The sequence below is a fragment of the Cydia amplana genome, chromosome 9, assembly GCF_948474715.1.
Source record: "Cydia amplana chromosome 9, ilCydAmpl1.1, whole genome shotgun sequence".
Lineage (NCBI taxonomy): Eukaryota > Metazoa > Arthropoda > Insecta > Lepidoptera > Tortricidae > Cydia > Cydia amplana.
In genome coordinates, this window is record NC_086077.1 from 14,934,463 (window position 1) to 14,962,117 (window position 27,655).

At 36.5% G+C, this 27,655-nt stretch overlaps 2 protein-coding genes across 2 annotated transcripts in view; one reads left to right on the top strand and one right to left on the bottom strand.

Annotated features, from left to right (window-relative positions):
* LOC134651218 (adenylosuccinate lyase) overlaps positions 1-27,655 on the top strand; it is a 57,256-nt gene that overhangs the window by 10,998 nt on the left and 18,603 nt on the right. The window lies entirely within an intron of this gene.
* Positions 2,289-27,655, bottom strand: part of LOC134650773 (uncharacterized) — a 36,544-nt gene continuing 11,177 nt past the window's right edge. Inside the window, exons 5-9 of the mRNA XM_063505707.1 lie at positions 27,102-27,240; positions 11,375-11,521; positions 8,242-8,347; positions 3,937-4,068; positions 2,289-2,723 (exon numbers count right to left, since the gene is read on the bottom strand). Of these exons, the coding sequence (XP_063361777.1) occupies positions 2,578-2,723; positions 3,937-4,068; positions 8,242-8,347; positions 11,375-11,521; positions 27,102-27,240 (670 nt within the window). The 3' untranslated portion in view covers positions 2,289-2,577. The remainder of the gene's footprint in view (positions 2,724-3,936; positions 4,069-8,241; positions 8,348-11,374; positions 11,522-27,101; positions 27,241-27,655) is intronic.

Consider the following 27,655-nt stretch of genomic DNA (forward strand, 5'->3'; position numbering starts at 1 on the left):
CTAAAACTACTACTGGACGGATACTGATTACTGCTTTGGTTCTCCCTTTCAATAAAAGTAATAATTATTTAACATAAACCTATGAAATAATTAACATATTATTTAAATTAATATAATATAAAGTAATTTCTTTCGAAAGCAACATTTTGCTTTTTTCCTTACCTTATTGTGTCTTTAAATGCTTACAAATTACTTATATTCATAAATGAAAAGAAAAAACTCAATTACTTTAATATATTTATAAATCTGATTGGTTATGCACAAATAAGTCATGATAAATCAATTGCTATTGAAATACAATTCATAAGTCTGCCCATTACTAGAGTCAAACCAAAGAAATTCTGCAGCGCAATAATTTGACAGCGAATTAAAAAACTACATATGGCAATGTTTTTTAGCAGTCAGTAAACGTCATGCACTATGGTATGTGTTTGTCAAAATCGTTTAAATATTCGTTGTGTTTTGTGATGAACGGAATAAACATGGTGAAACCTTACAAAACCGGTATGCGGGAGTTACTTTTCCGCATGACGAATAATTTTACACTTGTAAAAAGTCAGCACGAGGCGATTCAAGCTGAAAAACGACAATGTTTACAAAATTTGGAGTTGATGACGGGTAAGTGGAATAAAACATCTTAATACTTCACCATATGTAGGAACATATGGTGAAGTATTAAGATCACATATTATCGAAGTAGGTACTTAGATAATATAATATTGCTTTAGACTAAGGTTTCACAGCAAATTGAACACATCTAATAGGTATAGGCAGACTTATGAACTTCCTCTAACATTTCGAGAAACTCATTGGTACTAGCCGGGTTTTGAGCTCGAACCCACAACCTCCATGCTTATGCTCACGGCATGGGTACCTACTAGTTAAAGCTAAAATTTATTTTTAATATATGTTTATTGTTTTAATGGTTTATTTCGTTTTTCCCGAAACCTTAAGTTCGCAAATTTCGGGCAATTTCTCTGTCAATCTAATTACGCCTTAATGGGAGTAAAAGAGAAAGATGCCCGCATATGGAGAACTTCGGTGTTCGCGGTAGGCCCTCTGTACCTATTTACAGCCGTCGCGGATATTACAAAAGCTTAATAATTTTGATGAAGCCAAATGTCACATTCTCCCAATATTATTTATCAATATTAGTATATGTCTACATATTAATAGTGACATCTGTTGTTGGAATGAAATTTATTTTACCATAAAAATTAAGCTGTGCATACAGCTTAATTTTTTCATACACGGTAAATATGGTAGAAATTTCACAAGTATCAAGACTATTTAATCCATTTTCTGTGGTGTTGTCGCATACCGATTTTTAAAAACTACTTTTAATCTAGCGCTGCAGACTTTCTTTGGTCTTACTCTAATTCTCATCGACTATATTACTAGATCTAAGAACTCTTTTCAATAAAGTATGCTAGCGGGCTATATGGTCCAACTAAAAATATTATACTTTTGCATGTCTGTATACGACACGCACTTACACACTAACATAAATTTGGTTTTAGCGGAATGTTTCAGTATTAACAATTACGATTACAAATATTACAATATAATAAACTATTCCTAAGAGTAAGGCGTTAGAAACAAATGACAAAGCATGCAACGTTAAACACGTCAAAATGCCCATACCTAATACAATTTTAAGTATATTTTTGTCTAAATTTCTACAATTGTTTTTACTATAAATTGTTTGTGGTCGCACGCATGTCTGCTGTCCCACTTTTTTATCATAATTTACTGTATCTGTGGCAGATGTTAGATGTTAATGCGCGCGGAAATTTAAAAAGTTCATGCCGTTTATAATTTAAGATTTTTCTTATAAAGATAAAGAAAGTTATGAAGGTGTAATACTAAATATTTAAGTAATACTCGTTGGTTTAAAAAAAGTCTTAAATACTAAGCCATACAACGCCCAAAGAAGTGAGAAGTGTCAATCTTCAAAACCAGATTTACACAACCAATTTGAATAAGGCCATCACCAGATATTTTAATACCTACAAAAAAATGGTATTTTTACGACCTCCACAATTTATTGATTTATATTTCGCCTCTTGCACATAATACCGATTTTTTACAACCTCATACATCATTCTCCAAGAAATATAAACTAAATTCATACTACGAAAATTATTCTAAATCTTAATTAATTTTACGTAACTTGCACTCCCTCGGCCAAAATTAATGATTTATTTATAAAAATGCTGCCATGAAAAAAACTGTATTATATTTGAGCTGCTACATAGGACAAAATTCACAATACAAGAAACTTAATAAAACTGAATAGCTACTCAATAAGGACAACTCACGGTTTTTTAATAAATCATTTACAAATGAATTGCATTAAATTGCATTGTGCCCCGAACAGAGCTAAGTAAAATATCTAATACTAAACTTAAATAAAAGCTATAAATTAAACAGGGCAGTTAATAAAAGAGATAAAATTAAGATTGAAGATCATACAGAATACGTTCTATATCTCTGTATCAACTTTTTTTAATTTGAATAGATTGACACAGTACTGGCATTTCTGACACATAGTAAAAGTAGAGTGATTGTTTTTTTTTAAATGTCTGCTTCCTTCCGGAAAGTGAAGAAGGCGTGGAACATGAAAACAGCCGCGCCGAGAACCGCGAACACGCCGGACGATAGAAGGAGATCGTAAGCTTGCTTGTTCGTCCGGACCACTACGTAGTACGAAGTGTGCCAGTCTGAAATTAAAAAATAAATCTGTTAAGCAGGCCACTGACGAGCCTTCCAAATCGATGCCGTTACAATGGATTCATCCAAATGGACGGCATCCAATTATTGAGTATACTGACGATCGATCCATTTCATACGTCCATACTTCGTATTCGTACCATAATTCGTTGTCGTGTCGTTAGTTGGTGGCAGCGCCATGCAGACTGAATAAAAATGGACGTAGTTTTGCACATTCACGGAGCGTTTGGAGTGCGTCCAGGTGGCGTGGCGCACGTTTGGTGTAAGTACGTTTCTAATTGCATTGACAGTCAGTCCAAAGGCGCAACGCCGATACGTCCAAATGGAGTGGCGTGCTGGATTTCAATCCAAATGGAAATCCACGATTAGGATGCCGTTTAAAAAACATTATTTTACATTACTTGTACAAGTGACCATAAACTCCCGGATATCATACGGGACAGTTTCACAAATGCATTAATTAGCGGCATGGAGGTTAAAGTAGAAAGGGACGGAAGTTCTGACATTCCCAGGAGTCTGTGTCAATTGCGTTGCACCTTATGGGGTGAGAGGAAGCATTGCCTTCAATGCATGCATAACAATGATATTATACAGTTGTTTTAACTGTCTTTAATCGGTCGTAAAATCTGATAGTTAAGCCGCCTTGCTTGCAGTCCCCTAAGGCTCACTTGCACCATTCCTCTAACCCGGGGTTAACCGGTTAAACCTGGAGTTACCATGGTTACCAGTCCAATTTGACACTAGGTTAACGGTTTAACCGCTTAACCCAGGGCACCCCCGGTGTTAACGGTTTAACCGCTTAACCCCGGGCACCCCCGGGTTAGTGGGATGGTGTCAAAAAACGTTGTCTATAGACTAGAAGGCTATTGATGATAATGATGATTTAATACGCTACCTGTAGACACACATAATATTTGCGATGTTTGTTTGTACAAACCGGTTTAAATAGGTACTTAGGTACGTTAATATTTCTATTAGTCATAGACAAATTACAACTTACAACGTTCATGCACCATTAGCTTAGCCGTCTGTGAAGTAAAACAACGTTAGTTTAACAATATAACGTCTTCGTCATAATAGCCATAGAGAGCAAAGCTTGTTTTTGCTGCTAGTCCTAATTTGTCCCGAACAAAAGATTGTACTAACAACTATATGGTTAGATATTATAGAAGTCATGCCAAAGAGACTCCAGTACCAACTTACCATAGAAAATGACAGCTGCGGCGGCGGTGAACATGACCACCCCGAGCACAGAAAAGCCGATGGACGTCTTCCATCCCGCCGACTCGCCGAACAGCCGCGCGAGAATCAGGATGCCGGTGATGATGATGTAACCTGTACATTTATTAGATTCATTGTCAAAAGAAACAGAAATCGGCATAACACAGCAACTTTTTTTTTTCAATTACCGCTACTGTGACGGTGACAATAAACAAATTCACATAATTTTCGCGCCGCGGAAACCAAATGACGTAAAAGAAGAAATGCCAACGTATTAAAAAAACTTTATCATAGACAATAATTTAATATATAAACTTGGTCAACCAGATCTTGACAGTAGAAAAAGGCGGCAAATTTGAAAAATGTAGGCGCGAAGGGATATCGTCCCATAGAAAATTTGAATTTCGCGCCTTTTTTTACTAACAAGATTTGGTTGACCAGCTATAAACAAAATTTTACGTGTGTATTATTATTTGTATTATTTACTATTATAGTATTATTACCTATTATTTACGCATATATTATTATATACATATTTCTAAATAAATTCGAAGGAAATATTTAACGATCTAGATATTTTAGGTCACTATATTGAACCTAAGTCCGTAATTAAATGTTTACTCGTCACTGAAGTTGCCCATTACAACTTTCACGCAAAGTTCAATGAAACCGATTTTCCAGTTTACAGTGAAACTGATTGTAAATTGAAATTGCGTAAAGAGGCAATGACATCGGTGTTATGTTTTTGCCGTTTTGCTGTTGCGATAACGATATTGTTCCTAGTGCATTGAATGGATAAAATAATTGCGTTTGTTTCTGGTTTTTACCAGAAACAAGAGTATTAATGATTATTTGTTTAGATATTTAACAGAGTTTCTATAAAGGTTCTACGATTGGGTCATATTTTTAACCGACTTCCAAATCTAAAAGGAGGAGGTTATCAATTCGGTTGTATGTTTTTTTTTATATACATATACTCTGGCAATCCAGCTTTGTCAGTAGAAAAAGGCCCCTAAATTGGTAAAATGTAAGCGCGAAAGATTGATCTCTCATACAACATATTTTGTATATCGCTCCTTTTTCTACTAGTTGGCTTGCCAGAGATATATTTTATCGGACCTTGTAAAAGTTGTAAATACACTAAGTAGTTATGAAATACGTTCGTAGGAATGTACAGTGTAGACTGTCAATTTGTTTTAATAGGTACCTAATTTTTTATACGAAATTCAAACCAGGAAGAACTCAACAGATTGACATCCTTTTGTTGCCTCCTGACCTTATCAAATGCTTGATTAACCAAGAAATTAGTTTTCAAATGACGTTATTTCTCTTCTATCGAATATCCGGTAGTATCATCAAAAATACGATAAAACAAGATAATAAACAAAAGTTTGGAATCAATTTTAGCATCTAATTTACCTTTCCAATCAAATTTGTCTTACAAGTTAAATATTTGTAATTATTCAACACAAATAAAAACGATAACTGTATAATTTACTAGATTTAGGTTTTTGCTTTCAGAGAAATATTATCTACAGAAAAAGGCGCGAAATTCGAATTTTCTGTGGAAGCACTGGGAGCACAACCCATCTTGCCAATTTTTTTTTTAATTTGCCGCTTTTTTCGACTGATACTACTTATATACTTTACTATTTAGGTAGGTTTAAAAAAATTGGAGTTGAATACACCCTATGTCCTAAATATACTTGGTCAACCAGATCATGACAGTAGAAAAAGGCGGCAAATTTGAAAAAAGTAGACGCGAAGGGATATCGTCCCATAGAAAATTTGAATTTCGCGTCTTTTTTTACTGACAAGATTTGCTTGACCAGCTATAGCAAGAAGTAGGGTCAGTTGTCGAACATTGAAACAATCGTACACAGTGAAACTTTGCGATATCTCGGAAACTAGGTGTTATCAGCTAGTGCCGTCTGTCAAGCAAGGGCAGGCTCAAGGACCCCCAGCACCTCCCCAATACGCGAGCGCGCCTCGGAGAAGGAGCAGGTTGCTACGAGCGTTATTGTGAATTCGTGTGACAAAAGTAATATTTTTCATTTATGTTTCGCAATTTTTTACCAAGATATAGAGTCTAGTTTGGCGTTATTTAATTTTTTGTTGTGTTCTATGTGTATTAAAGTTACTTTGGAGCTAAATATTTTTAAATTTCTTTCACTCTTTGGTGCAGTTTTTTTTAATTGTTTAAAAAAACACCCCCTAGTCTCACAATGAAACATATTTATGTAGTAAACAATGAAACATGATGTTCACTGAACACCAGTATTAGTACACAATGAAACAAACTCATTATTTTTTTAATTAATTAAAGACTATGTGCGAAATTTGTGAAACTAAAATACCATGAAAATTGATAATAATTTGTCTATCATATCATATGACATAATATAAGATACTTAACTTTAGAAATGACTGAGATAGGATAGTTTATATGTTGAATGTTTCATTGATGGCAAGGTTAAGGTCACATGTCTAACATTGAAACAGTCGTTTATAATCACTATGTTGCAAGAAAGTGTATGATATCAAGCATGGAGATGCTTAAAACCCTCCCGCGTCCACCTAGTTGGCAATCATGCTCCGTGGACATAAAAGGCGCCTTTCTCGCAGCATGCCGTAAGTGCCGACCAGATTTTCGATTCACAATGAAACTTAGGTGTGCGTACAATGAAACAAGTCTTTCGCTTTTAGATATTTCAGCAATCTTATAACGATTCCATATTTTGGAAACCTTTTAAATAACAAATTTCAGCCTACCACTATTTTCTCCTTTCCTTTCTCATTAATTGATTGAAAAGATGTATGTATTAATGTAACTTATTTATTACAACGTTTCAATGTTTATTAAGGATGTTTCATGGTAGACTATATATATTACATCTGTTTCACTGTAAAAATTAAAGTGTTTCATTGAAAACATGCACAAGTACACAATGAAACAAAACTCATTTTTCAAAAAAAGCTTTATAATACAGAAACTGTTAAAAATAAGTAGAAACCAAGAACGCCATATGATAGCCAAATAAATTGTTTATCTTCATACGAAATATCACACTCATAACTTTAAAAACACCAGAGATACGAAGGCTTAAACTTTTAGTGTTTCATTGATCAACAACTAACCCTACCCCTAAAGATTGGCCTCAGCATTGTTTTTGAGTTGAACTTTTTATTAATAAATATTTGGTTATCGGTAAAAAAAGGGATTCTAAGGCTGCCAAATGCTTAATTGTTGCGATTTTAGCCGCATCCGATGGAGCATGGAAATAGTTTGACGTTCGACGGTTTTAACAATTACCCACAAATTGAATGATTACAACAAATACCATTGTGCCAATTGGGTCATGGTTTCACACGGACCGTGTTAACGAGCTTTGCCAATTTTCTGGTCATTTTGCTTTATAGGAAAACAGTGTAGACCTACGAAATCATCCCTTTTAACTGGCTGATAGGGAAAGGTAAGTATTGTAAATGATATGCTTTTTACCATTAATTATACAATAAAGGAGAATTATAAAATCATAAGGGGATACCCCTTTGGGTTTTATTTATTGAATGGCTTTAGTTATTCTACACACTGTATTGCTAACTATCCCCGGTTATAATATCATAAAATCTCTAAGTAAGATAAAAAAAAATCCCTAAACGCAATAAGCGAAACCCCATTCCAAACTTAAAATAAATTGACCACACTAAAAATTCAAATATTTGTCTATGACCGTCACTATGCATACGTTAGAACAGTAAGTATTAACTTGCAGTAGGGTGTAGGGTACGCACGCTGCGCTTCAGTGAGCAGAACACCATTTGGCCTTGGTCACTTGGTGTTTTATTCTGTTAGGAATTATTTGGTGAACATGGAGGACAGCTCTGCTGTCACGCACCAAAAAGCGCATCTGATGAACCTATTAACGTTATTATTTTTTCTATCTATTTTGGTTATTATTCACGCATCATTGTGGACAGAAATTTACAAAAACAAGAACACAAAACTCGCATACCCAATATGTATAGGATCATTCATGAGGATCAAATTAAATTCGAGCTTAACGCGCTTAATTATACTTATTCACTGTCAATGAGGATTAGTGTGATGGGTACTTAAGATGTCGTTTCGATACATCATAGGTGGCGTTCATTGTTTGTCAGTGCTGCCCATGTAAAGTAAAATATCCGGCCTTATAAAAATTAATGTTATTGCCTCATATACCTATCGGGTTCAGTCTTAGACCGTTATTTATCAATTGATATATGTAACAAACAAGTACTTACTTGAGTAAGCAGAGAAGATGACAGCAATATGCGACAATCTCGACTGCACTATGTGAGGTGAAGTTAGGGCTCCAGTCACAAGACCAATGGCGATCACCGTGATAACCTGAAAAACCATCATTTGTTATTTTTGTTAGTATTTTCATAAAGCTGTTACCTATATCTGAACATTCTGCAGTGAAGCTATGTTAATAGCGGCATCGTATTAAAACGTTTTAAAATTAAAAGTTAAGTTTTTAAAGTACCTGTTAGCCAATTTCCAACTGTCACTTTTCCCGCCATTTCTAAAGAAATACTCAGTGCACGTCTGCCAACCGCACAAAGAAAATTTGCACAGATAAGTGAAAGCGCACGTAAAATGCTTGTCTCTGGACTATTCGTAAATACCGCAAACGCATTTCCAATGCTCGCGGCGTTTTCTTTAACGATAATAATAATTATGGTTTTCACTTTTGCTCATCTTGTATGGTGGAGGTCGGGACTCTTTATAATAAATAATTTTATATTTAATTCAGTTAAGCGTTAGAGAAATCTTATTATTATAGTGGCGTAGAGGCGCAGGTAAATTCTTTAATTAGCTTCGGCAACCATAAATGGAAAAGTTTCGTAATTAAAGTAATTTTAATTACCTACATATGCTAATAGTATATCATATATGTACGAGAATTTTAACGTACGAGGGGTGTTCAATATATTCTCGGTATGAGAATGAAAACAAACAAGTACGAAAAGTTTGATATTTTTATTTTTCAATATACTCCCCCCCTATGTTCATACACTTAAAAGATCGATCAATTATTTTTTTTAATCCTGCATAAAAATATTTTTTATCTTTGGTGTAAAAATGCTCCTCCACTGCCGCCTTCAATGCTTCATCATCGGAAAATTTATTTCCACGCAGATCCTTTTTAAGATTGGGGAACAAAAAGAAGTCGCTGGGGGCTAAGTCCGGACTATACGGTGGGTGAGTAACAGTTTCAAACCCACATTCAACAATAGCTGCCTTGGCAATATGAGCAGTATGGACGGGGGCGTTGTCATGCAGAAGCATAACACCTTTGGTTAACTTTCCTCGCCTCTTTTCTTTGATTGCATCCTTTAATTGACGTAGAATGTTAGCGTAGTACTGTCCTGTGATATTTACACCTTTTTCTTTATAATCGATCAGTAATACTCCTTCACAATCCCAAAATATCGTGGCCATGACCTTGCCAGCTGAAGGGATGACCTTGAACTTCTTGGGATGAGCTGAACCCTTAATGTGCCACTGCATGGACTCTTGTTTACTCTCTGGGTCATAATGATGAACCCAGGTTTCATCTCCAGTAACTATTCTTTGCAGCACCTCATCAGGATTTTCACCGCACAGGTCAATAAAATCGGAACAACAAGCTACACGCATGTCTTTTTGAAGCCGAGTCAGCATTCGCGGAACCCATCTTGCACTTACTTTTGACATATTAAGATGGTCATGGATAATATCATGTACGGTACCAATAGAGAGATTGGTTACTTGTGCTATAGATTTTACCTTCACTCGACCATCTTCCAATATAAGTTTTCCACTTTATCAATATTTTCTTGTGAAGTAGCTACTACAGGCCGGCCAGGTCTAGGGTCGTCTTCAACACTCTCCCTTCCACGTTTAAACTCGCTTGACCACTTTTGAATGGTAGATAAAGAAGGAGCAGACTCACGGTAAACACAATCCATTTCCTCTTTTATGGTTTTTTGATTTTTACCCTGTTTTGTCAAGAATTTTATCACGCATCGATGTTCTAATTTAGTTAACATTGTCAATTCCCACATGATGTTCATGTTTGTTCAGCAATTGCAGAAAAACAAAAGAACATCTCGGTTCGAATTATACTTTTTTAAAATGTCAATGAATAAACCTTAGCGGCCAGTAACGAAATAAATTTTAGAAGAGGTTGTAAGATATCAATACCGAGAATATTTTGAACGCCCCTCGTAATATGTAACACAAAATCCGTTCAGAACCACTGCAATAATTTCTGAGTTAACGGGCGACGATGTTACGGAGTTACGGCGAAATTATTATTTATTACACTAACAAATCATCTTCTGAAGATTCTTCATAAAAATTGTCTGTCTTAAAAATACCTGGGATCAGTAACTCGCTCCTTGTCCCACTCTACAAAATGGTATTAGAGCAGGAAAGCCGCTACTGTGTGCAATTATCAGTGTAAAAGAGGTGCAAACACACAATTACGCGATGTTACCGCGATAGCATAACGAACAATAACTTCCCGTAGTACCGCTAATTGAGATACAATACCCGTTCCCAAGGTGAGAGTCATATATTGCCATTGCTAAAGCCTTCATCGAATAGGTACTTACTTATATCAGTTATATTTACAATTGTATTGATCACTTCATTTGAAAGGATTATGGATAAGTTTGGTACTTAAGTTAGAGTTTACGGTAAAGCAATTATGAAGTATGGGTCTATTTCAATCATTTTGGCAATGTACGGGCTTGAGAAGACGAAAAATCCATCTGATTAAGTTTCATTTTCTATAATCTGCTACAATATCATGTACTACCTACTTAATACCTACTTCTACTTAGTCGTTCTCCTTTGTGTTTAGAGTACAGTTAACTACACTTATTATCTATTTACCGATTAATTAATATTTGACGTACATGCACTGACAGGCAGGCCACATGTGTAGTTTCCCAGTGCAAGTAATAATTGCAGTTCGTTATATTGATCTGGTGTTTTTCTTTGTTGCGATGACCTTGTAGAAAATGTGTCATTAAGACTCAATTCTGTCGTTTATCTTTGAAGACTACAAATCTCTAATAAGGAGTTGAGTACTGTTTATCACAGCGAAGATTCCGCGATCTACATACCTCCGTGTCAATTACGTCACGATTGAGGGTCACTGCGGCGAGGAAGTCGAACCGAATCCTTGCCCTGTGTCTCAAACTCTCGGCCACTTCAGACTTCAGTACTGCTCAGACAACAGACTTACTAAGTCCCAAACACCAGTTTTTCTTGAGCACGGCCGCGGCGCGGGAGTCGCGGTCGCTGCCCGGGCCCTCGCCCTTCTTGGCCTGTGCCTCGAACTCCTGGTCTCCTGATGCCCAGAGCTCAGACGTCTCTTACCAGTTCAGTTATCCTGAGTCCCACACACCAGTTCTTCTTGAGCGCCGCCGCGGCGCGGGAGTCGCGGTCGCCGCCCGCGCCCTCCTCGCCCTTCTTGGCCTGGGCCTCGGACTCCCGGTCTCCTGCCGACATGGCCCAGTTGTACACCTGAGGACAAACACAAGAGTTTAAGCTGGTATTATTTAACTGAATTCTAAGAGTAATTTGACAACTATAACACTACTAAAATATGACAACAAGATAGATTGAAACTTACGTAAAAACTGAATAATGGGGGCTAGGATCAAACTCAAGTTCATTGTCTTCTTAAGCTATCAAGCAACTCTCCCAGTAGGAATAATAAATATATTAAGGAGGGTGATTCGAACTTTATAATCTTGTTATTAAACGGTTATGTATGTGAATATCATGTATATGTTCTATCAGCTGTTAACAGTATCAACAGTGAGTCAATTTCGGTTGAAGAAATTAAATCTGTTTAAATATATTCGAATGCGTGTTATGTTCTTATTCTTGGAGTTGGACGGGGGCGAGCTTATGCCCAGCAATGGAACGTAGAAATATTATAGGTTCATAGCGATTCAAATGTAGTTAAGAAAATTTTCCGCGCAATGTTTAGTCTACAGGTAAAACAAAAGAAAAGTTTAAACGCTCAAAAGCACAATAGCAAATATGCTACGTATGTATGTAAGAAAGTATGTTATCGTGTTTTTGAGCGCTTAACCTTTATCCAGCCAGAAAATCCGTACGTCCTACATTATGTAGATCTGTCTAAAATAGACAGATCTACAGACAGTACAGAAAATACCCACATTAAATAATGTCTCAAGATTTGTATATGTAGAGCTACCTACAACAAAGTCCGGACCATATCTGTACAGACTTATATTCACAATTTAACACAGAATTTATTGTACTCGTAATCTGCTACTGTAGGTACTTAGGAGCTTTAATGTGTTTATGTAGCAAGATCAAGCTTCATTCCAAACTACTCTACCGTAATAAAACATCTAATACGCGGTTACACCTGACAGGACACATCTATGACTTATGACATGACACTATAACATTATTACGTGACTCTAGAATAAAACTATAATTATTTTAAGTATTGTTATAATTATTTTAAGTACAGGGTGGGCTTTGAAAGCTAACCACTTATTCATGTTGGTATTACGGGGAAAAATATTGTATGTATCGTTATAGGTCCCATTTTGTCGTTTTAAGTAAGTAATTTTCTGGACGATAATATAATACAATTTTGTTCAGGAGCTTTTTGTAACAGGGCCTTAGGTCGCGACTCCATTACAATTGTCAACCTGCAGCAAGTGCGACCATCATATGTTCTTATTAAAATTGTGAATTTACTTATGAATTTAAAAAAAGGAATAGATCGTCAGGTCAGTCAGATGACTCAGGTGACAAGACAAGGTTAACAAAAATTAACCTTGTTTTGTTACTTTGGTTGTAACCTGACGATATCGTAAACTATCTTAGTAAGCGGCCCACGTGTATTGTTTAATTTTTACTCCTATCCAAATCCAAGTTAGTCGGGTTTTTCAAGCGCATGTATTGAAAAAAATAGGACTACGAGTAGTTTCAAGTGCATAGTATAAGTTAATCGATGAACTGGTATCTGTTTGATCTTGGACTCGGACGTGCCTCGCCTGGGCAGGGCCTGTAATTATGGAATCTAGTGTTTAACATGCACGGCATTTCCATAATAAAGTGGAACACTATTAGAATTGATTATTTTACGGTTTGTTTGTGGGTTGGAAAACAAAATCCTGAAAATATAAGAGAGTTTTTTCACTCATCTCTTCTGCACATTTAGCAAGTGTAGACGAAATAATAACAATCGTATTGTTAAAAGAATAAGGAAGGTAAGGTAGGTAGTTTTGAACACTGATCCTTGATCAATATTTTATTAAAGATTTGAAGTAACTCATCTCATCATCATGAATCTTAATTCTCAGCACAGAGATTCTGCCACGGTCTACAGCATAGTCTATAAGGAATGGGAATACAGTCCCAAGACCGTATAGTTTTCTTGAAAACTTCGAACAATTCGGATGTCTTAAAAAATTCTAACTATGCTCAACGATCCTACGACACGATGACGTATTAATAAGTAACGCATTGTCCTGATTACACGACACACGACTCTCATGTAGGAAAGGGAAATATTGGAGTCATGGCATGGCGTTGCGTGATTCACGCCCATGGTGTCGAGGCCCGAGCGCTCGTCATCAAACTTGTAAGCGACGCACCTGTTTAATGGTACTTATTTTCGCTGTAGATACTAGGAAAACTACTTCAAAAATATTTAATATGATACATAGAAGAAAAAACTAGTAGTCCTTACGAATCAAATTTGATCGGATCTCGGAGATGGCTGTATCGGGAATTTTGAAATGCTTTACATTTTTACGAAGTGTCTCGTAAACGCATCTTCTTTAGTAGGTATTATGTTGTTTTTAAGAAACCATCTCTCAAAAGTCTCATCAATTCATATCTTATGAAGTCGGTCGGCTGTTTTACGAGTATACATTACTCTGCAAAAAAATGCAATCTGACGTGCTCATAGATAATAGAAAAATCGTTCTGGCATTTTCGGGACACTGAGTTTCCAAGACAATAGGGTAAATCTGTTTTTTTTTTACGAACTGTCAAAACGATTTTGCTACTATGGAATTTCTATGAAGCACTACAAGCACTAGCATGTGACGTCACAATCAAGTGACTACTCTTTGTAGTTTGATACTGATTTTAAATAAAATAGAAATTGTGTCTACGTTTTTCTATTAATCTTCTGGTGCTATATTTCATGCATGGTGTAAAATAATGTTAATTAATACCCTATTATACAGGGTGTCCCAAGAAGTAGTGATATACTGAAGCTGGGAGGTAGAGGACCTAGAGGGCTATCTGAATCACCCCCATGTATGTTCCGCGATTTTTCGTATTTTCGGAGTTATGATTTTTTTAAATTTTTCACCTATCGCCGAGTACAATGAGATTTTTATTTATGGTGACGTGAATTATTGCGGTAGATGCTTGATTTTTTTTGTGTGCTACGCTGATAGATAGGCCAATTCAGTATGGTAACATTTACTATCGTTAGATCTTTGAATGGAATTAAAAAAAAAAATTAATGCTAAGAAAGATAAAATTACCCAGTATGTTCACAACTTCAAGGGCGCTTAGAAAAATAAAACATACTGGGTAATTTTATCTTTCTTGGCATTAAATTTTTTTTAAGTCCATTCAGAGATCTAACGATAGTAAATGTTACCATACTGAATTGGCCTATCTATCAGCTTAGCACACAAAAAAAATTAAGCATCTACCGCAATAATTCACGTCACCATAAATAAAAATCTCATCGTACTCGGCGATAGGTGAAAAATTAAAAAAAATCATAACTCCGAAAATACGAAAAATCGCGGAACATACATGGGGGTGATTCAGATAGCCCTCTAGGTCCTCTACCTCCCAGCTTCAGTATATCACTACTTCTTGGGACACCCTGTATGTAGCCGGAAAAGCTCTAAGATAGCATGAGGAAGAGACGTTCACTGTTCATTCATCTTTTTTGTCAAATTCGCCGCATTTTTTTAAACAAAAAACGACAAACAGTCGTGTCGTGTCCATGCTATCTTTCAGCGCAAACATTGATTTTCATGTTCCATACTAATTACAAGACAATTTCCAGTCGTGGACATGCCAGCTACCGGAGCGTATCGCACGCACGCACTTTCCAATAGCATCGGAGATATATGCATTAATGCGAAAGTATATGAATTGATTTATGGACGAGTAATTGCTTTACATTACTTACTAGTTATTTTGTCGGGTTTTTTATGCAGTGTACGGGGAAATGTAGCAATTGTAGCATGTTGGTTGTTTCTAAAGTTCAAGTTTATACCTATGCATTTTAAGTTTATTTATTTTTAGATGAAATGTATTGTTTCAACCATCTTGTTGGTACTGTAAGCGATCCGAAAAATATTAATTTGAAACATGTCTGGAGGTCAGTCTCGGTCAGTTAAATCGACAAAATTCATTGCATTTATTGACTTTCGAATAAAGTAATATATCGATGCTTATATTAATTCGAAATTGTTTACGAAATCATTAAAATACAGGATATTTTCGCTCTCTATTAAAATTTGTTAAATTTAATTAATTCAATATTAATTAATAACAATATTTATTGGTATAAAAAATTAAAACTCTACCAGGGTTTAAAATATAATAAATAAACATGTAAATTTGCCGTTACCTAGGTACCTATATAATTAAAACAATATACCTGGTGTATAAATCTAGTTCAGATTGTTAAATAGGTCATGTTTATTACCAACAGTGTACAACCACTGCTTATTTTTCACTCTTCCGTTCTGAACCTTTTTGCTTTAATCTAAATCCGAAATGTCAGGGGCCCTTAATGATTGCGTGACATGCATGCTGGTGTACGTTTACTGTTATGTTCACAGCCAAGTACTACCTGTGAACTCGTTCAAGACCACTGTCATTGCTATTTAGCCTATTGTGTTGTTTACTTACCTACTTTTTTATTTTCTAATAGAATAAGAATAGGAGAATAAGAATAAATTCGTTTATTCATGGCAAACTAAAGCTACGTTTCATACATTCAATAGGATTATCTAATCCATTGAAAAATACAAAATGTACTACTTATTTAAATTTTCAGTCAATTTATTAAGAATTTAACTACGTATGTAAAATGCATTGTACTTATAGGATTCGTTCTATTAATTATTAAGTGCACTTACGTGATATGGTTTTATGTTTACTGCACCCATTTACTAATTGCTTACTCCTACCTGGATTATAATATTTATGATAATGGATTCGCATAATCGATTTCTAATTAAAAATACAGTTTAAAAAAAACTCCAAAAATATAAACAAAAAACTCACCAAAAGCTACTTCTTCACTAATCGAAAATCACGTCACTCAAATTCACTTCCACTCGTTCAAATTACGAACGCGCGTAAATTTCGAATGCGTTCAACGGTAGACACAAGCGCGTTCGTCGTTCGGCACGGAGCGACTATCGCTACCACCACCGGTACTCTGCCTCTATGCTTCATTAGAACTTCACTCAAGACCCCTGGACTTTAAAACAATTCCCCCTAGCTTGAGCTAAGCTCTATGGTTCTTAAGAGGAAGGGGAGCTCTTTAGTTGCTGGTTGGTAAACCGCTGGCGTAGTACGGTAGATGAGTAAACTTTCATTCATTTTGAATAAGTTTCACTGATTGATTTATATCGAGCTTGCGATGATCCCGATCGTTCTTCTTCGTATCAAAGGTGTCCCAGACGCGGTTGTGAAATATTTAATTGCAACCTAATGGAGGATGATGGTTGGTTTGGATTTTAAAGAGGACTGTTTTGTTTCATTTATTTATATAGAGCGGTGGCTTTAGTGTGTTCTGTTCTGTGCGTCAATAGTTGTAGGACTCAAGCATGTGGTGTTACGCAATGTTAAAGAAGATATACAAACTAGAAATACAGGTACCAAAGCCTACCTAAACAAAATGATCTAATAAAATAAACAGATATTATTTCCTCGATACGTTCAGGATGCTTACCTATTCTTAGGAAGCCTAGTTTACTGGGAGAAACGCTGGTTCCTAGATTCTAAGTTTTGTTTGAGACCATTGTTATAGCAAAACGTAAAATAAAATTCTAATACATTTTTTGCCTAATCATGTACAATATTGATTTTAGTCCAAAAAGTGCAACATTTAGAAAATCTATGAAATCGGCCAAACATTTAAAAAATAAAACCTACTTAAGTGAAATAATAGTCCACCTGTAATCGATTAAGTTTCTTATAACTTTCGCAAAAGAAAACAGCAGCCGAGACACGTAGCGCAGTGTTGTGCTTATCAAATATCATGTTCTACAAATTGTTAATGGTTACACTTTTTTAATTAAAAAAACACGGGCAGTAACAAGTCGTCATTACCCCAGATACAGATATTATCAGTCTGTGGAAGTGTGTGAAAGCGCGGGAAATGACAATCGTCTCAAAATCGTAATTAACCGTTACTTTCTGTTTGAAAGTGTTGGCGCAAGCCCTTATAAGGTTACTTGTATTCCTTACAGATAGACTAGTTGCTTCTATCTTCTATCGCGAACTGAATCACTGAGTATCTAAATAGTATATAAAATATTAGTTATAAGTATAAGTACAGCACAGTTGACATGAAGTTCCAAATCAATAAAGCTAAACCGAATATTTCTTTCGTTCGACATTATTATTTGCCACTGATCATTTTCCTGTAGAAGTTCAGGTAATCTTTAAAACGAATCGTGTTGTGACAAAAATTACTGTCGGCAGTTATTATTATGAATATATTATTCAGATTAATTGCAAACAGCGTAAATGTATTGTTGGAGTAAAATTGCTGTTTCAATATACAATTTCCAACTATAGTCACATATTAAAGAAATCAATCATATTTTGGGTTGTTTATCATCTGCAAATAATTTGAAAGTAACATTCCTAGACCAGACTTGAAAGTGAATATTTTCAGGTTTTATAAACTGATATTTTGTCATAACTGTTGCTTATTGTAGCGCAGTTATCCATAACTCCATGTTCGTTCGTGCGGCAAAGCATGAATAGGTTTTTTCTGCTAAACATAACACTAAGAATCTTGAAGGTTTGGCCGAAGGTTCATCATAGCACCTTGTATATTGTCGTTGTCATTAAGTAGGTACTTATTTAATTCGTGTTCCGTATTGCGACACTTTGAGATTACTGACTTTGTTACTTCTTCCTCGCGTTATTAGCGCGGCTCATGGGAGTCTGGGATCCGCTTGACAACTATACTTGGTCAACCAGATCTTGACAGTAGAAAAAGGCGGCAAATTTGAAAAATGTAGGCGCGAAGGGATATCGTCCCATAGAAAATTTGAATTTCGCGTCTTTTTTTAGTGACAAGATTTGGTTGACCAGCTATATATCCCAAAAAATTACGTAGGCACTAGTTTTTACGAAAGCGACTACCATCTGACCTTCCAACCCAGAGGAGAAAATTAAAAATAAACAAAAATAAAACCAAAATAAAATAACTTTATATAATATCTTTTTTAAAAAAAGGGAACCGCCTTCAAAAAACCAACCCACTGAAAAGTACAAAATAATTTTTATATAGCACCCCTTTACGTGTCCAGTCCCTATCCCGTCGTAAAGCAATTTTTTGCCAAAAAGTAATTAATACCTAATAATAAGAAAATTAATAATCATCCGGGTAATTACTTAGTTTTTGAAGTCGGTGCCAAACCAAAATTTTTGAGAACCGATATTTTAGACAACGAAGAACGCTGCACTTACTTGCATTATAAAGACATACTTAGTTTGCTCATTAATTTAGTTCTTGTAGGTACTACGTACTCGTATTTTTTTTCTGATTGGTAGTAAAGACTGTTTTTGTTGGTTATATTAAGTTATTTTATTTTGGTTTTATTTTTGTTTATTTTTAATTTTTTTATTATTTTTTATTTATTTTATTTTTTCCTTTTTAGTGATAGGTAGGTACTTCATTTATTTTAGATTTTGGGCTAAAATACTAGTTTGTTAGGCTCTCCATTTAGTTTTGGGCTAGTAACTACCTACTAATGTTGGTGATGGCCTAACTCGATGATAATCGCGACACAACATATGAACATAATATGACGTTTTGGTGCTAAACGATTTGTATGTATATTGCTCCCACTTCCACTCCCATTCCCAGTCCCAGTCCGAGTCCGACTCCCACTCCCACTATTTTATCTAAATCGGTTTCAGCAACATAAATTTGTTGGTAGGTATACCGATAGCATGGCCACCTACCGGGTCCAATTGGTTTTTCAAACCATCCATGTACTGTACACTAAAACCTTCTCCAGAATGTAACAAACACTTTTCTGAAAACCGCATCAAAATCGGTTCAGCCAAACGCGAGATAATCACGAACAAATATACACACATACATACGTACATACATACATACGGGTCAAACTGAGAACGTCCTTTTTTTAAAGGCAGTTAGAAAAAAGTTCATCGACCCACCTAGTGGAACTCTGCAACATAGGCACACGACGACAAGTCGGTTAACCAAAACAAAGTGTGCCTATGTTGCACCAAACCTAAGTTCCACTAGGTATAGCAAGGGTTCAGCATCAGCTCTATCTTGGGTACTGCTCTCCCAAGTGCTCATAAAGATGTGACAGATTACCAAAATAGCGTGGGCCTATGTTGCACCAAACCTGAGTTCCACTAGGTACAGCAAGGGTTCAGCATCAGCTCTATCTTGGGTACTGCTCTCCCAAGTGCTCATCAAGATGTGACGGATGACCAAAATAGCGTGGGCCTATGTTGCACCAAACCTGAGTTCCACTAGGTACAGCCAGGGTTCGGCATCAGCTCTATCTTGGGTACTGCTCTCCCAACTGCTCATCAAGATGTGACGGATGGCCAAAATAGCGTTGGCCTATGTTGCACCAAACCTGAGTTCCACTAGGTACAGCCAGGGTTCAGCATCAGCTCAATCTTGGGTACTGCTCTCCCAAGTGCTCATCAAGATGTTACGGATGACCAAAATAGCGTGGGCCTATGTTGCACCAAACCTGAGTTCCACTAGGTACATCCCGAGTTCCACTAGGTACATCCAGGGTTCAGCATCAGCTCTATCTTGGGTACTGCTCTCCCAAGTGCTCATCAAGGCGTGTCGGATGACCAAAACAGCGTGAGCCTATGTTGCACCAAACCTGAGTTCCACTAGGTACAGCCAGGGTTCAGCATCAGCTCAGATATGTATACTAAAACCTTCTCCAGAATGTAAGAAACACTTTTCTGAAAACCGCATCAAAATCGGTTCAGCCAAACGCGAGATAATCGCGAACAAATATACATACATACATACATACATACATACGGGTCAAACTGAGAACCTCCTTTTTTTTTTTGAAGGCGGTTAACAAAAAAAAATTGATTCTCATATAACTATGTCTCCGCTCTTCTTTTATTAAATTTTGAAAATAATATTTAAAAAAAACATATAGGTATACGGAATCCCCGGTGCGTGAGCACAAGCCGCACTTATCCGGTGTTTATTCTTTAAGCACAGTTTTTATACAAAGTATTTCATGCTGGATTGATCTGCGCCGCTGACTAGCTAAATCGTTATCAATTACAATTTTCTAGAACAGGATTAACTATTCCGATATCTATTCTGTTATTTCCGTAGAAAACATGTATTTTTCATCTCCGTCCTTTTCGGTTTCAAAAATTTTCGTAACAATTTAAATTTTCCAATCGGTAGGCTTTTTGTCGATTTAAAATTCCCATGCCACAATATAAAAGTATCTAAATTGAAGGGAGGTGCCACGTCTTTTGTTTCCATGAATAACTTAAAATTTAGGTACCTACTGGATAAACTTCATAGCGTTTACACTAAAAACAAATAAAGGGAGCGCCCACAGAAAAAAAAACTTTTGTGCCAAGAACCAATTATGTCTCAACTGTATATCTACTATCTAGATCCAAGTTGTTGTTGCTCAAAATCGTTAATTGTTGAGCACTTGGCCAGTATTTTTCCACATAGATCGCCGCATTCATCCCGCCTCTAACCAGCCAGATCGTTTATTATGGAGCTATTTGGAAATTGAAAAGCCACTTTCTAGACTTTTCCGGTCTACAAGCGGCATAACTGCATATATGCGCGCTGCCGATGCAAGCATTATACTTATACTCTTGTAAAAGCAAAGAGTATTTAATCAGTGGGAATTATACCTGTAATTTAGACTCTATTAAAGGGTAATAAGGAACAAATTCGAACTAATTAGATACTTGACTTAGTACATATACCATGCGGTTGTAAAATGATGATAGAACTCGCAGATACACGTCAGATTGTAAGATGTTTTTGTTACATACTTGTTTATTGTTTTATAAATAATTTTAGTTACAAACTTGTCGAAACAAACAGGATGAAATGAACACGAAAACTGATATAGCGGGCGTATTATGGATGGCTTTATCCACGTGATAAAATACTTAAGTCACTTTTTTCACCGCGGGGTAGAAAGTGGTGCATGCAAAGGTGTTAAGCTAAAAATAGTATTGCTGACTGTACATATTTTCAGATGAATCATTTTAATGAAACGGGTATTTCTTATTAAAGTCCTCTTCCCAAGTCCTGAAAATGATTCAGCAATGACTAATAAGTTATGTCGTTATTTACCATGTAAATTATTTAATGACACATTGATATGCATAATTACTTATTAATTACTGCTCTGTGAGCTATAGAACTCGCGAACCCCCAAGGGCTCCGCCATTTTGAAATATTTCGGAAAAAAAACCTATTTAATTCTTGAACCTGCTCACGAAATTTCACAATAATAGATTGAGAAATAGACCTGAGACGAGAACATCCGGACATACGAAAGCATTTGTCCAAACTGAAACGGAGACCTTTGGTAGCGCTCAGTCGATTATTTATTTACAAGCGCTTACAATATTATTCAGCACATACCAACCCGACCAGAGAGTAAATTAAATTTTGAGTACTAAAAATTAGCACGTACGAGTCGTATGTTTATTTTTGTTCCTTATGAAATTCAGTCTCGGCGTTGCATAAAAATTGATATATTAGGCCGTATCTGGACCGATTTATGGACGTAGGTGTTGTGTGAACAATGCCTCTTTGTAAATGTAACGTACGTACGAACAACAAGAATTTCATTGATCATTGGTGGGCCTTCTGTCATTGCAATAAAGGTCATGAATGATCAATAAACATGGCAACGATGGTACGGACGTCAGTGGTGGCGTGGCGTTGCCCATTGTTTTACTACTAACATTAACTTACCTGGTACTTCGTTGATGTCGCTTCAACGGTACTAATAAATTCATTATGTACTAATCACTAGGCTGGAAATGTCGCTATTTCAATGTAACTATACTGTAAAAGTATAAAACTTTTCCCTTTAACATTGCTCATCGCGTTATGTTAAAGTGCAAAGTTTTATACTTTTACGGTAGGTATTTGACTATAGTTATTTAAGAGCGCTTGCAGTTTGTTGGCGAGTTAATCTAAAAAGCCGTTTCAGAAAGTGAAACAACAAGTAGGTCGTATTTTCCCGACTCCCGTATACATTTCCCAGCTACACACATAATATACGTCACAGAATTGATCAGTCTGGTCCCCCCGGCGCCACGGTGGCGCCGTTTTGGCGCCAAAGTGCCTGCGACCCGGGGTGCGTTTACAAAGGTTGCTGCCCGCGACCTATTTGTCGATGGCACACTATCCCACTTTTGCTACGCAATGCGATTTCGGGGAAAGTGATACGGAAAGTTATTGTTTTGATCTAGTTTTTGGTTGTTTGCACTTTTATTTGCCTACTTTACCTGAAGCTCTTAATATTAATATTATTTCAGTATCAAAGTACCTTAAAACTTATTAAGAAGGAACAGTTTGGAAGCAAATTTACTATGCTGTTCTTTACTAAGTGTTGTTACTTGTGTTTGTGGTTAGAGCACTGATGTTTGACTTATTTTGTGAGATAAGGTCATAGCTTTCCCACAAATTGTATTTGAGGAATCTATAATCTATATAAGTGCATATAGATATGCGATTGTACCCATTCGTTGTTTGTTGTTGGTTCTTCCGTCCTTTTCCAGGCCTTACATTTATAGGTAGATATTATACAGAAACTGATCCTTTAGAACTTGAACTGCCGAGAAATCTACCCTTTCTATCACGTCCAGTTATCGTTAGATAACAGCAGTAATGCCAGTAATTCTTACAAGAAACGGTGAAGAGAGAGTTAGACAATGCTCGCAGCATTCCGCAGTTTGCGTGACGCTGCCGAATAGTGGAACACTTCTGCTTTATTTATGTATAGTCATGAATTCCGGGAAAGGCTTATAAATGCTTTAGTGTTGAGTTGAGCAACCAATACAATTATCCCAACCCAATATTGGTTAATTTTTAAGGTCACATCAGGTTTCGGAGAAAGAGTTGCCTGTTTTTCTAGACAGTCGTGTTTGATGATGAAACTGCGTCATGGATTATGATAATAGCACACAGTTACAGATAGTATTTAACTATTTGTTTCGACTAGTTTTGTTGACATTAATGGTTACTTCGTTTTCGTCTACCCTTGTCTACGTTTTCCCGCCATCTTTCATTACTCATTCTTGTTAGGTTATAGAGGTATATAAAGTTCCTTCTGCTATATTGCGGACTCTCTGAAGAAATTTCTCCCAGCGCACTTATCATTGACTTTATTTTCTACTTGATGATACTTATAAAGTTTACGCTTAAATACACACTCCTTTGTTGGCCGTCACGTATCTGTCTGTACCCTTTATTTGCCGCGTTGGCTATCTTTTTAATGGACTCCAGTCTCTTTCCATTATCGCCATCTTACCTAATATCTACGTCTTGAAAGAGTTAATTACTGATCGTATAGATTCTGATGGAATTTCAATAAATAGCACCCGTTCATTTTCATCATAAAACTAGCGCTTACCAGAGGGCGAGGACTGCGAGGAGTCGCCTCCTCATGTACAGTGTGAGACACGGTCTGAGACTGGTCACTGGCCATCTGCTCGGTGGTGGACTCGGACTCGTAGTCGCTCTCCATGGCCATGCCATCGACTACGTCCTGCAGGAACCGGGCCGTGTCTATGGGCTCTGTCGGTTTGCCTGGGTCCGGGACTCCCGGGGCCGCCTGGTGCCCCTGGTCCTGCGACCAAAAGTATAGTTTGGCAAGAGTTTGTCACTTGAGCATAGGCAGAGGGAATCATACTGTCTTTTCTTATACTAGTATCATCACCCAAAAAAAGGGATTTCTTATTCTATTTCTACTGACAAAATTGGTTTGCCAGACTATACCTCGTAACCTCTCAGTTGTTTAACCAACCTAAACTTTTTCTCTAACACGTTTTTTAAAGCTAGTGGTTTTGTTAATTGTATTTCTCTTTGCCAAAATACAATTGTACTGGCGGATTTAATAATTCATAACGACGTTAGATTCATCTACAGGCTTCTTTAAAGCACCACGGCTTATGTTACTAAAATAAGTAATTGAAGAAAATACCTAAGTGTAATTTCCTTCCTAATAAAAATATCTTCAGGACATTTACTACGACATCTTGGCAAAATGCCAAAATCGCAATCCTCCAAAGCTTCCAAAATAACAAAAGTCAGTCGCCCTTCCTTCATACCTAATGCCGTGCTCATCTTTAATATTGCCGCTAACCACATATTAAAAGTGAGATTACAGGCTTCAACCTGCCACCTTTCTCACATTTTCCCTTGTTCTCGTCACTTATCAGTAAAACTTGAGCGTAGATTAACGCTAATCTGGCTGCGTGCACCCGAGTCGTTAGCTAATGGTTGGCCTACTATCCCTCGAGTGACAGAAGGACGGAGGTAGCGTAAACTGTCATCAATTTCCTATTAAGATAACTACATACTAAGTAAGGTAAACATTCTTAGTGTATGAGAGCCTAATTCCAATAGTTGATGGCCCGTTTGTCCCTATTGCTCAAAATTAAGTTGCAGAAGGCGACCATTGGGAGAGTTTCCAGCACTGGGATATTTACTTTACCTATGTACTGTAGTGTGCATTACTGATATTTTAACCTAGAATGTTTATTTGTCTGTAGCATGGATGCCGAAAAATACAGACATATTAGTCCTTGGATTTAAGCAATTTCGATTTGCATAAATGACTACTTCCGAATATGGACACGGGAAATAAGTCTATGTAAATATTTAACGGCCAGATAGTCTAGACGTGTCTAGACTATTTCGGTGAAGGAAAACATCGTGAGGACACCGGACTAATCCCAATAAGGCCTAGTTTACCCTCTGGGTTGGAAGGTCAGATGGCAGTTGCTTTCGTAACTAGTTTTCGCCAATTCTTGGGTTTAGTTGCCAAGCGGACCCCTAGGCTCCCATGAGCCGTGGCAAAATGCCGGGACAACGCGAGGAAGATGATGAGTCTGACGTGTCTAGACAAAATACTACCGTTATTTTATAAAATGCAGATCTTGAAAATCCTTCACGTGTTTCGAATAGAAATGAGCGTAGCGTAAGAAAGCTCAATAAACTGGAGCTCGTAAATTTAAATACACAATCTTTAGTCTCCCCTCTCGTCTAATATAATTTTCCAGCTAAAGCAAGAATTATAGAAACGACACGGTAATAAAATAAATATAATATGTACTTATACGTTATCACTTTTCATTTTTGCATATTTCTAATAAGTTATAAGTGCCACCTTAAAACGGTTACTACACATTTTTGGTTCCCCGTTCCCCGCCAAAGCTCAACAAGCAAAAATTTACCTAACTAAATAACGTAGTTTATTTTTGGTCAGCAACCTTATAAGTACGTGTTTTTAATTTCATCGCATATATATGTACAAGTCCCTAACGCCGCACGCGTGTAGCAGCTCCATAGAATACTTTTGCTTTTGATTTTCCAGTTACAAAATCTTCCATTATCATCTAAAGTCCTCATTATCTGTGCACACGTTGTGCCACATACATTCCATCGTTTGTTACTCCCAGTAGATCGGCTCACAAATCGCACAATGCGGCATAGTCGGCGTGCGGTAGCGCGCGTAATGCGTTCCACGCCTTAGCAAAATGGTGGCGATGAATAGTGGAAATAGTAAAAAATAAAAAAATGAAATTTTACTCGTAATAAAACGCGTGTTATCAGCACAAAGCATAACACAGATATATTAACGTTATTAATATAAAACATAGGTACATTAGGTACTAAACGACATTTCAGTGCCCCTAGTGTAAATTTCATTCGATAGCGTGACTGTGACGTGACATAGGTACGCGTTGTATGGGATTTTTGCTGCTGGGTGCTGTAGGTTGTAGGTAAGATATTCAAGAACTATAGGGAGACGAGAGTTCTAAAGTATCCCTCTTATCTTTATTCGCTAGGTGCACGACTGGTGCTGCCCTCATTTTGGCAGACTTTCTACGTTAAATCTTATGGAGTAAAATTAGTTCAAGCGGCTGCCGCTAGTACTAATGGCGGCCCTTCCATAAGATTACCTGTGTTTGTGACGATCAGCGCCACTTCCCCCTCCACCGACTTCGCACCTTGCCAATACACTTCACTAATTAACACATTATTGGGCTCTCACCTACCTGCATCAAATACCTACAGTGCGTAACGACCACGACAGTTGTTACAATTTTATGGTTTAATTTAAGCTCTACATTTAAAGGTCCTCTTTAGTTAAAATGCCGACGTTTATCTATTTTTTATAGGCTTGCTAGTAAACGTGTACTTACAGGGGAATGTACGGTATTGTATGTAAATTCGGTTTGATGAGTTAGGAATTGTACGGCGATGCATGCAATTAAATTCTTCGTAAATATGAAGTTGAAATAGAAATGCTTCTATTAACCGTGGCATAGCATTAAAATTGTATGGAATTTCGTCTCAGTCGTAGAGAAGACGATCTTTATTATTTTTTAAGAATGTTTTGTATTTTTATTACAATTAGGTACCGTGTCAGTTATTTATTATAGGTATTGCTAGGAGTATAAGAAAAATAATATAAATATTTGTTATTAAACAATATTTATTGAATTAAAGGATTCGACTTTACTACTCACTAATGATCGTTTTGTATCCTTTTAATCTAGGTAATATACTTACGGTATCCGTCAAGGGGGCCATTTTGACACCTTTCTCGCGTTCCCAGATAATAAACTCCCTGGAACCTGGCGATATCCTCACCAACCCGCGCGAATACCACTCCACTTTCGATCGATTACGGCGTCTATCGATTATAAGTCACTGGCACAAAACAATCACAACTTTAAATCTTAGTTATCTATGGTCGAAATTATTATTTTTTTAATCGAGAGGTGGTAAGTCGAGCAAATGGGTTATTAGAACTAAATGTGAGGTATGTGGAGTTCTTATTTAAATGAAAAATCTAGACTTATCGAGATTAACCGTTCATCAATCGAAATATGTTTCAAGAATACGTGTTTCGAAATATTTTATAAATAATTTATCTTTTTTTTAATGGTAGGTAATAAATAGCTTTTATATTTCGATAGAGCTCGAATGTAAAAAAATTGGTTTGGTTATCAAAAGTTTAGTTTACTTTCTGGACCTTAGATACCTAAATTCGCAATTGCCAAAAAATTCGGTATCGTTTTAAATCGAGTGTCCTGTCAGGAGCAGCCAAAACGACTGACTCA